Source organism: Orycteropus afer, unplaced genomic scaffold (genome assembly GCF_000298275.1).
Source record: "Orycteropus afer afer isolate SDZICR_OR568_19922 unplaced genomic scaffold, OryAfe1.0 scaffold00524, whole genome shotgun sequence".
Taxonomy (NCBI): Eukaryota; Metazoa; Chordata; class Mammalia; order Tubulidentata; family Orycteropodidae; genus Orycteropus; species Orycteropus afer.
In genome coordinates this window covers 714,013-725,426 of record NW_006922111.1, presented here as the reverse complement: position 1 = coordinate 725,426, position 11,414 = coordinate 714,013, and the positions used below count along the sequence as shown (strand labels likewise).

At 46.2% G+C, this 11,414-nt stretch overlaps 1 protein-coding gene across 1 annotated transcript in view; it reads right to left on the bottom strand.

Annotated features, from left to right (window-relative positions):
* ATXN10 (ataxin 10) overlaps positions 1-11,414 on the bottom strand; it is a 222,788-nt gene that overhangs the window by 173,282 nt on the left and 38,092 nt on the right. Inside the window, exons 2-3 of the mRNA XM_007955645.1 lie at positions 11,024-11,215; positions 5,726-5,808 (exon numbers count right to left, since the gene is read on the bottom strand). Coding sequence (XP_007953836.1) covers positions 5,726-5,808; positions 11,024-11,215 — 275 coding nt within the window. The remainder of the gene's footprint in view (positions 1-5,725; positions 5,809-11,023; positions 11,216-11,414) is intronic.

The following is an 11,414-nucleotide window of genomic DNA, read 5'->3' as shown; positions in this document are numbered from 1 at the left end:
CCGCGGGAGAAAGATGAAGCAGTCTGCTTCCGTGAAGACTGACAGCTCCGGACACCCTCTGGGGCACTTCCACTGCAGGAGATCCCTGCGAGTCAGAGCTGACTCAACGGCAGTGGGTTTGGTTTGGGTTTGGTACATTGTGGTAACCAGACATTGCTTCCCACTGAGTGCCTACCCCTAACCCAGACCCCTCCTCGGGACACATTCCCTATAACTAAAAGCCCACCACCTGACAAGAGCTCTGTCCGCTATGGCGGTGCCCCTACACTGTAAGCATGCGCTCTGGTTAACACTAAGGCCAGGCCGTGCTCCACACGAAGAATATGACACATGCAAAGGTCCTGAGTGAGAAGAGGGCCCCAGGCCTGTGGAACCACACACCACGTGACTGCAGCACCAGGAAAACAAGAGGAAGGAATAAGGTCATGGGAAAGGTACTAACACCAATGGTGGCTGACATTCCCTGACGTCCACTATGTGCCAGCCACCGCGTCCTAACCGTACCATCTCCTTCACCCCACAATCACCTCTGAAGGTAGGTAGTAACCTGATCCCCATTTTACAAACCAGTGGACCAAAGCCCTGAAAGGTCAGGTTACTTGCCCGAGGTCATAAAGCAGGAGAAGAGGACTGGCCAGGTTCTCCTCCCCGAGCAGGCAGGAGGAGTAACCAAGGACGGTAACAGCAGCAGGGTGTCTGAGCTGAAACAGAAGATCCCGGCCCGATTCAAGGGCTGCCATGGGGAAGCTCCACGCAGACCTTGCTGAGGACAAGCGGGTTACTGAGACCCCTCGGAGTTTCTAGGTCTCCGCATTCCCGGAACAGTGGGCTACCCTGCTGACCCAGCTCCCGAGCTCCCGGCCTTTGTCACCGGAGCTTCCCTGGCCCTGGTGCCCCCCGCCTCAGCCTACCCTTCAAACTCTGTCACCTAATCCCTAGCTGAGCACAGAGCAGGGCTCCTGGCTCCACTAGCTTAAAGGCAGAGCTGCTGTAAGGAAGAAAGGGGACAGGGTGGGATGGTCTGAGCTGTCCATTCACAATGCACAGCAACGCAAAACTGACTTTCCAGACAAGAGTCACAAGACTGCTGTCCAAAATCAAAACGCGAAATTAAAAAGGTAAGCAGACAAAGTAAGCCAAGAGCCTCAAAACAGAATTAAGTTCATGTTATAATCTCAGCCGAAGCAGGAAAGCACACGGCAAATACACACTCATAACCATACGTGCAAACTGAAAAACGACACGACAAAGCCCAAGTGTCTGTCTCATGCGCCTGAGGACACAGTGGGCCTGAGTTTTCCTCATTCTACTTTTTAGAGATTTTAAAAATTATTCCGTAATGCAATTATATAAATTTCGAGAAAAATAACTTCATTTTTATTCAGACAAGCCATCATTAAAAACACACCTCCCTATGGCATATTTCAGAACGTTAACCCCCAGTCCCTGTGAAATTCCATTTAACACACACATAGCCAGCACAGTAAGGTGTGGAAGCCAACTGACCCGGCAATTCATCAAGCAACAAAAACTGAGCGCTCTGGATCAGAACACAATTCCGAAAAGGAAAAAGTGTATAAAGACGTCCCAGAAACAAAGTGAAAACGCCAGCCGAGTACAAACGACAGCTCAGTTTTACCAAACCGGTTATCAACCCATCTTTATGTAAATACTGCAAACATTACAAAGCTCCTCAAAAATGCCAACATTATTTTTACAGATCCGAAAAGAACAAAGGCCAAAATCAACACCAATAACGCAATTAAAATAGCTCGGGCTAGTGTTTACACACACCTGACGAGCATGAGACAGTCCTCACACCGGCAATGACTCCCTGCAATAATACGCTACATACTATTTTGACAATGTAATTACAGTTCTTACCTCAAGGGTGGTAACAAAAACCTGGCACAGACATCCTGCTAAGAAGCTGCCCAGAATAAGGTTCTCAGAGAAATAGGGAAAGGCAGCAGGGACACCATACCAGAAGCAGAACACCTGCTACAAGATCACACATATTAGGTGTGAGCTAACATGCTACAAAAATGTTCAAGTGTCACTGTCAGAGCCAAATGTCATTGTTAAAACCTAGATAAGGCTTAGTAAGTTCACTCACTAACTCTTTTTGTCAAGAAGGTGGGTGAGAAGCAACACTTAACTTCCATTTTCCTTCTTGCCTCAGTAATAACATGTTCCAACTCTCACCATAAATACAGGTCATCTACTCACCAATGATACAACTAAAGACTTACAGATCTAAAAACTAAACACAGTCCATGTCTGAGGATTAGAAAACTCAATGTTGTTAAAATGGCAACTCTCCCAAAACTCATCTATAGATTCAAAACAATTTCCACTAAAATTCTAGCTGCTTACCTGTCAGGCAGTCCAATTATATAGAAACACAAAACTTACCACAGCTTCAACAATTTGGAAAAAGAGTAACAAAGTTGTAGGACTTCCACTTCCTGATTTCAAAACACATAATATAAAGCTACTGCCATCAAGCCAAGGTGGTACTGCAGAAGGGCGGGAACACAGAGCGAAGACAGTACCAGAGTCCAGATGTAAACTCACACTTTCACAGTCACTCATCATCAGAAATGGTGCCAAAGTGACTTGATGGAGAAAGGAGTCTTCAGTAAATGCTACCAGCACAACTGTATATCCACATGCAAAAAAATGAGCTTAGAGCCTTACCTCACACCAAACATAAAACTGAAAAGACGATGAATCACTGTACTATATAAAAGAGATAAAACTATCAAACTTTTAGAAGAAAATCTCCGTAACTCTGGGTTAAGCAGAGTTTTTAGACTAAACACCAAAGTACAATCCATAAAAGGAAACACTGGGTGCTGGGGACAGATACCAGGACTAAATGCACATGGGCACGTGGTTCCTTTGTGAGGTGAGAGTCTAACACTGGCCTACGATGATTTCTACACAACTCTGTAAAACTCTGTAAAAATCACGAACTTGTAACACTTCAAGTGGATGAATTTTATGTCTTTTATATGAAATGTGTCAATGATTGTTAATATGTATATAATGTAAATGATGCCTCAGCAAAGTTGTCAAAAATTAAACTGATACAACCACACCTGCCTGAGCTGTCAGCAACTCTCAGCACGTGATGTGCAACCAGCCTGTGAGGATCTACTACCTCCTGTGACTGGTAGACATCAACAAAGAGCCAAGCCACCAACAAAACAAGAGTACACTCATCAATGGCAAACTGGTTCATAAAAGCCCTTTTGAAATCTGCTCTTTCAAATTTTTCATTAGATCATCTTCCTGCAGCAGCGAAGAGAATGTTAATATCCTGAGGAAAGGCTGGGTCATATACCGTATTTTGTAAAAAATCAACTATCAAATCACTTGTAGCAAATCTGAGAGCAAAGGAGAGTAGGTGGAGAGGACATGGAGTCAAGGGAAGGTGTTCTCAACGATGAACAGGAGAGCATACCATATGCTGATGAAAATGGCGGGGCAGAGAGGGAAAACGTGATGATGCAGGGGACCGAGGGGCTGATGTCAGTGTGACTGAGCAGGCGAGCGGGACCCTACCCACGCAGAGAGGGGCCAGCTCCACTGAGTGGCTTCATCACAGAGTGTGTGCGGGGATTCCAGTCTGCATCTTTGTTTAGGAATCCATCATTAAGAGAGAAGCCCTCTTCCTCCACCACAGCTCTCAGCTTCTGCCAGGGACCCACTATCCAGCACCTCAGTATTTCTCAGCAACTACAAATCAAAGCACATGCTGAATTTTTTTACTAAGTGACCATTCCACACAGACTTCAAAAACAGCTGCCTTTCCAGAGTGATAGCAACTTCTTAGCCACAGCCCAACACCATGAGGAATGAGTGAGTCACTGGGTCCATGGCCACGGGACCACAGTCGTGGGGGACGTGAAGCTCAACTGGCATAACATACTTCACAAAAACACTATTCGATATTCTACTTTGATGAGTAGCAACTGGGGTCTTAAAAAATTTGCAAGCAGCCATCTAAGACGCAACAACTGGTCTTTCCTCATCTGGAGCAAAGAAGAGTGAATAAAACCAAAGACACAGGGAAATAATTAGTCCAAGGGACTAGTGGACCATGAGAACCTCAGCCTATAAGACCCTGAGACCAGAAGAGCTAGATGGTGCCTGGCTACCAGTGTCAACCACCCTGAAAGGGATCAAAATAGGAGATCATGGATAGAGTGGGAAAAAAATATGGAACAAAATTCAAAATCATAAAAAACACCAGGCTTACCGGTCTGATGGGAGTTCCGGTAGCGTAGTGCCTAGGACATTTGACTGCAAACCAGAAATCTGGTGGTTCAAACCCACCAGCCACTCCTCAGAAGGAAGACTGGGCAATCTACTTCTGTAGTGATACTGCCTCAGAAACCCAAGGAGGGGTTGCTATGAGTCAGGACTGATTCAATGGCAGTGAGTTTGGTTTTTCAGTTTGGTACTGGTCTGACAGAGATGAGTGAAACCCCCAAGACCATAGCCCCTAGTCACCCTTTGGGCCTGAAACTAAACTCACTCTTGTGGTTTCCAGTCAAACAAAAGATGCAGGCGTGTAAGATGAACATTTATACCAGGTAAGTACACTCCTTAGAACAATCAACCATGGGAGACCGAATATATAGGGAGACAGCTCAGAGGGCAGGAATGCATAGGAAAGAATGACGTAGGGAAAGGGTAACCACAGGAAGGAAGAGGGACATTACATTATGGACATTGCTATGTCATGAAACAAAATGTGTATGAACTGTTGTATGGAAAATGAATTTGCTCTGTTAACTTTCACTCATATCACAATTAAAAAAAACAAGTAGCTGCCTTTCTGCAACAGACCAAAATACGCCTTTAATTGCTGATTTTCAACCTCCAATTCTGAGCACTAAAGATTCTATTACATTATAGAATAGAGTTGTAAAAATACATTTAAATATATAAGTTAACATTTACAACTAAATGCTGGACCCTATCAATTTCTTGGAAATACTCAAGAAAACAACTGCTGTTCAAAAAACTCACAGCAAACACTTCATGTGTAAATTGTTAGGTCATTCATTCAAAAAAGAATTACCATTTCCCAAAGAAGAGTTCAAAATCAAAAAGAAAGGCCCAAGAGTTTGAGAGTATGACTTCAAAACAGACACACAGAGAAAGAGTTAAACCGTGTGGGGAACTCCCACACCTGCCTCTGCCCATCTCCCCCCTGCTTCAGTTTCTGTACCTGGAGAAAGAGGCAGCCCTTTCACTCTCCGGAGAGTGCAAGGAACAGCCTCTCCAGTAAGTCAACAAAACTTCATGATACTCAAATCAGGAAACTGGGTTTCCCTCTTGATCCTGACTCAACAGCCACTGATAGGACATATGACAGCCACCAGAGCAGACATCCCTTTCTGTCCGAATACACGTGCAACTTATTAACATACTTAGTACCTGGCTCCCCTCACTGGAATGTAAGCTCTCTGAGGGCAGACTTCTGCCTGCTTGGTCAGTCTTGGTCACAGCTGACCCTACAACAGGGTCTGTTACATAACATCCATGAACACTGAAGGAAGGAGGATAGGGACTCACTCGCCCTCACTGACTTTTGTGAGGATGCTTTCCTAGTTCACCCATGAAGCTTCTAGTGTGGGAAACACAGCACATGTATGTCAATCAACGACATGATACTCAGTAAGAAGCCAGATATGACACTGCGTATTACCTGTCAACAGGGATTCCTGCTCCGTTTGCAGTTCACGGAAAAGAAGAATCAATTCAACTGCAACACCAATTGTATCCAAGTTCCTGTATTATGTTAAAAAAAAGAAAAAAAGACAAAGACGTTCATTCTCTTAAACGCTCATTTAAACTGATGACTCAGTGAACAGTGCTAAGACTACTGATTAACAGCTGCTGTGGCTGGCAGAGTGATGGCCCCTCAGAGATGCCCACATTCCCACCTGTGAGTATATGGCAATGTGATCACCAGGGTCCCCGTGAGAGGGATATGGGAGGGCACAGTCAGGGAGGAGATACACAGACAGAAGCAGAGGTCACAGTGATGCCACTACCAACAAGAGGGTCACAAGTCAGGGAATGTGGACGGCCTTGAGAAACTGAAAAAGGCCTGAGGGCAGGATGTTCTAGAGCCTGCAAGAGGAAGGAAGCCCTGCCAGCTCATTTCAAATGTCTGAATCCCAGGACACTAAAACAATCGATGTGTGCTGTTACGAGCACTAAGCACTTACGGTGATCTGTTACAGCAGGAAGAAGAAAGTAACATAGATTCTGGAACCAGCAATGTGGTGCTGATGTAATGAATGCCTAAAAACGTGTAGAAATGGCTTTGTAGTTGGCAATGGGTAGAAGCAGGAAGAACTCGGAGGAACATGACAGGAAAAGCCTAGACTGCCTTGGACAGAATGCTGGTAGAAATACGGACACTGAAGTTTCTGCTGGTGCGGGCTCAAAAGAAAACATGAAGCACGTTGTTGGAAACTGGAGGAAAGGCGACCCTTGTTATACATACAGCAGAACAAAGCTTGGCTGACTTGTGTCCTACAGTTAGGAAGAAAGCAAAATTTGTAAACAATGAAAGTGGACACTGAGCTGAGATTTTAAAGCAAAATGGTAAAGGTACAGCCCAATTTCCTCTTGCTGTTTATAGTAAAATATAAAAGAAAGAGACTGACAGAAGCAAGAACAGTTCATTAAAACAAAAGACCAAAGAGACTGACAAAGGGAAGAACTGTTCATTGAAGAGGAGCCAATTTTCAGCCCATCCATATGCTAAAACTGGGGAATTCACTGTCAGGAAGGACTGCTATGGGCAAGGCCCAACAACCTTTTGCTAATGCTTCACAGGATCAAAAGGTCAGAGCACTGGTCACATGGAGAGCTTTGTAGTGATTAGGCAGATGATTCACGGATTCCCCTCAGCCATCTCAGCCTAAACCAGGGAGAAAAATGAGATTAACCAGAAAAGACCTGTGGAAGACCCTCTTGTCTAATAGTTCCATAGCATACATAGGAGACCCACAAGTTTTCTGAGAATATCATAGCATTAGAAACCTGTCACCTTGGACTCAAAGAGACAGAGTAAGGATGAAATGAAAGAAGCCTGTCAAACTCCCCCAATCCTACAGGCAGGCAACATGCTCATGAAATTCCTCAGCTCCAAATGCGTGCTTCCCTTCGAGAAAAGGAAGAGTGCCCTGTGGGCAGAGCTGAGGGCCTAGAGGGTAGGGCCGAAAGCCACAGAGGATCATTCCCAGGGCTTGAAAACTAACAAAGTCTGCCAGCTGGATTCTGAGATTGCTTGGGACTGGTGACTACTTACTTCTTCCTTCCCACTTTCCCCCCTGTGGAAGGGGAAGGTCTACAGTCAGTATCCTGTGCCAGTCCCACACTGTATGCCGGAAGCAGGTAACTTGTTTTCTCATCTCACAAGATCACAGATGAAGAGGAATTCTGTCCCTGGACGGATCACATGCAGGGCCTCACTCTGTATCATTCACATGATTCAAATGATGAGCCTGGGCTTCTGATCTAATGAGACTTAGATAAAATTCCAAGCCTGAGCTGGTGCTGGGGTGAATATACGGTGCATGTGGGACAGAGGCGAATCTTTCAGAGCCAGAGGGCAGGATGTGGTAGTCCAAATAATGAGCCTCTCAACAACACGCACGTCCTAATGCTCCAAAGCATGAATATATATCACCTTATGCGGCAAAAGGAACTTCTCAGACGTGATTAAGTGAACGATCTTGAGCTGGGGAGGTTATTCTGGACTACCGTGGCAGACCTAATATAATCACAAGGGTCCTTATAAGAGGGCACAGTCAGAAAGACTGAAAGAAGCTATGTTGCTGGCTTTAGAAACAGAGGATGGGGCCGTGAGCCAAGGAAAGCAGGTGGCCTCTAGCAGCTGGAAAGTCAAGGCAATGGACTCTCCTGGAGGTGAGCCCTGTTGAGACCCTGACACCCAGCTCAGTGAGACTGATTTTGGCCTTCTGCCCTCCAGAACCGTGAGATAATAAACCTTGATGTTTTAAGCTACTAAGTTTGTGATAATTTGTTCCAGCAGCAACAGACCCCTCACACAGTCCCCACGTTTCTTTACTTCTCTAAAGGTAATCAGAACCAATCAAGACATTCACCACTGAAGGAGAGGAATCCGATCTGAATGGGTGAAATCCCAGACCCCTGTGTTAATGAGCTAATGGAAGGGGCTTGCAGAAGCCAGGGTCAGTGTGCACATGGCGAGGGTCCTCTCATCCTTTCCCAGGGCCAGGGGGTCAGAGAACCACTGTTCCTTCTCCCTTCTCCTGTGCATACGACTGGTGGGAGACAGGAGGCTCGACAAGGCCTCCCAGCAAAGAGGCTGGCCCACCACTCTCCTCCCACTCAGGCTTCTACACATGAACAGTTACCAGAAGGCAGACAGGTTTCTTGCTACATGGCTAGTAAGTTAAGAACAGTTTTACAGCTTTCTAGTGTTTGAGGAAAAAAAAAATCAAAAGAATAATATAATTTCATGGAAGTGAAAATTTTATGAAATTAAAATTTCTGGGTCATAAATAGTTTTATTGGAACCCAGCCACATTCGTTCAGGTATCGTCTACGACTGTTACACAATGCACGCGTTGAAATTTTACAAGATCACTGGCCCACAAAGCCTGAGAAGTTTCCTATCTGTCCCTTTAAGAGAAGTACAGCAACCCCGCAATAGGGGTTATTTACATGCAGAACCCATTGCTTTCCACATCTGGCATACCTTCTTGAAGTTTCCCATGGCTTAGATGGTTTGCTTGGCTCTAACACACCCTGCTCCACAGACCCTTGGCAAAGTCCACCCAGAGGACAACATTCAGCCAATAGATGGGAGAAGACCTAGCCTCAATGCGGCACCTTGCCAATGAACTTTCTACTAACTTAAAGTACCAGACTAACGGGTGCTGGTGGCATCTGCATCCTGACTGGCATGGAAACGCTGGTTTTCATTTAGACTGGCCACAAAGTCCTCAGCTAGAATTGTTATTGTATTTGTGACTAAGAAATGTCTTTTCCCAAGCCAATGGCCTAAGCGGCTAGAATTTCCCCTTGAAAATCAACAGTGAACAGACATACAATTCTAAACGGTACAAGGAAGAAAATTAAGGCCTCCTTAAGTGTTGACTTCAGCCCGACATAAGCTGCCTGCAGCACAGGTATTACTAGTACACAAAGCACAGCCCTTGCCTTGATGACCATGCCAGAAACAGGTGATACTAGCAATGGTTATCTTCATGAGAGTGGGAATTTTATTTGTCATAGTATTTATTTTTCATAATGTTTAGATTTTTATACCTTGCACATATATTACTTTTACAATCAATAAAGAAAGAATCAGCTCTTTTCAAAGAACACGAAGACTCTCACCACCTTCTACTCCCCAATCATTACCAAGGCAGCACAGCCTTGTAGCGTCCCACACACCCAGCCTTTGATAGGACTTCACACGCGTCATTTCCTGCAAACCTCCTATCGATCCTGCGCAGAAGGCACTGTGCCTGTCCTAGGGATGAGAAAACAGGGACTAGAGAGCCTGGCACACTCTTCCCGGGTCGCATGGTGCACCCACACGCTAACAGGGCCACTGTGGGTCTCAGGGTGGGTGGTTGCAGCAGACCACTTGAAAGCTTGGATTTGAGAATCAGAATGTCTGGAGAAAGAGAGAACATTCTTAGGCTCTGGCACTAAAGAGTGGCTCTCGGGCAAGGTATTTAACCTCTCAGAGTCACAGCTCTCCTGTGAAAACGGACACACGGCAACACACTATGCCAGGGGTCTAGGGGGTCACCAGGGTACCTCCAGTAAAGCCGCGGGACAGAGCTGGTGCTCAGGACAGGCTTTGCAAACACTCCCTCCCCCCACTGAGGCTTGCTGAGCACAAAGTCAGCCATGCCGCTTCTCAGGCTCTCCTTCCTTCCCACCCCCACCCCACCAGGGGCTGCCCTGCCTGGGAAAAGGACAACCCAAACTGTCCTGCTGGCCACTGCTTCCAGCAAGCACACAGGCAACAGTCAAAATGAAACGTTTATTATCAGAGCGTACTGTTGCCTCTACTCGCTCACACGCAAGCGGACGGCAGGCCCAGTTAGCACTGAAGGCAAACAACACTGGCTTTCTACCCGTCCCTTTTGATCTGAAAACATTCATCAATCATACGACAGCCTCCGGGACGAGACAGTCTAGGCAGCAAAGAGCTTCTGGAGCCCACCTCCACACATCACAGCTGTGACAGGGAGGCCTGGAGGCTCTATCCACATTCAAGTCCAGGAAAGTCAAGGGGAGCGTCGTCTGTGTGGCTCCTGACTTCACCACAAGTATAACTGTGTGATAAGAAGCAGATCTCATCAAATCAAAGAGGGAAGGCACTCAGTTCTGAGGGGAGACTAATGTGGGAAAAAAAGACCACCACCAGGCAACTCTGAGGCTCCCTCTCCACTGCGTTAAAAACACGCACATGGTCGAATCACTGAAGTGGACTCTGCACCTTTATGCTCTGAGGGAAACAAGGACATCTCAGAAGCGGATGAAGCAGGCTCCCTGTTCAATGTGAACACGGGGTAAGTAATGAAAACGTCAGAACATGTATAGCTAAGACAAGTGACAAGTAAACACGAGTGCATTCAAGAAGGAGAATGCAGAATTAAACAATCAGAACAGGATTCCTCCCACTGTGCAGTATACAAACCAAATACCTGAAAACACATTATAAGCACAAGAAAGCACAAGAAATCTACATAACCCCTACTGGTAAACACCACCATCGGGTATTCCACTGCATCCTGGCTTATGAGGCTCCCACCCAAGACGTGCAATGGACCCACCCCCTCCCCTGGAGGGGAAAAAGATGGTCATGAAATGAGAAAGGATGATGCCAGGACACCAAAACCACTCCTAACAGACCCAGCCAGACCTACGGACAGAGGCAGCGTGCACACGCATAAGGGCTGTGTAACTACAAAACCACCACCTGATGGAGTCCTGGTTCACGGGGCACTCGATGCAGGCGTTCCGCAGACACCTGAAGCACTCGGTGATCAGCTGCAGGCTGGAAGCCAGGTGCTCTGCTTGGGAAGGATCCCTGCAGGCCAGTTCAATATCATGGGAGGACTTCTTTAAGATGCCCAGAACTCTCTGGAAGATGCTCCTGGGGGCTGTTTCTCTGAAAGAGGACAAAATTGTTTGTTACTAAAGCAAAAATCAAAAACAAACAAAAAACCCACTGCCATGGAGTCCATTCTGACTCACAGCGCCCCTAGAGGACAGAGGGGAACCGCCCCACAGGGTTTCCAAGCCTGTCAATCTTCACAGGAGCAAAGCCCAAACCACACCCACTGCCTGGAGTCCATTCTGACCCACAG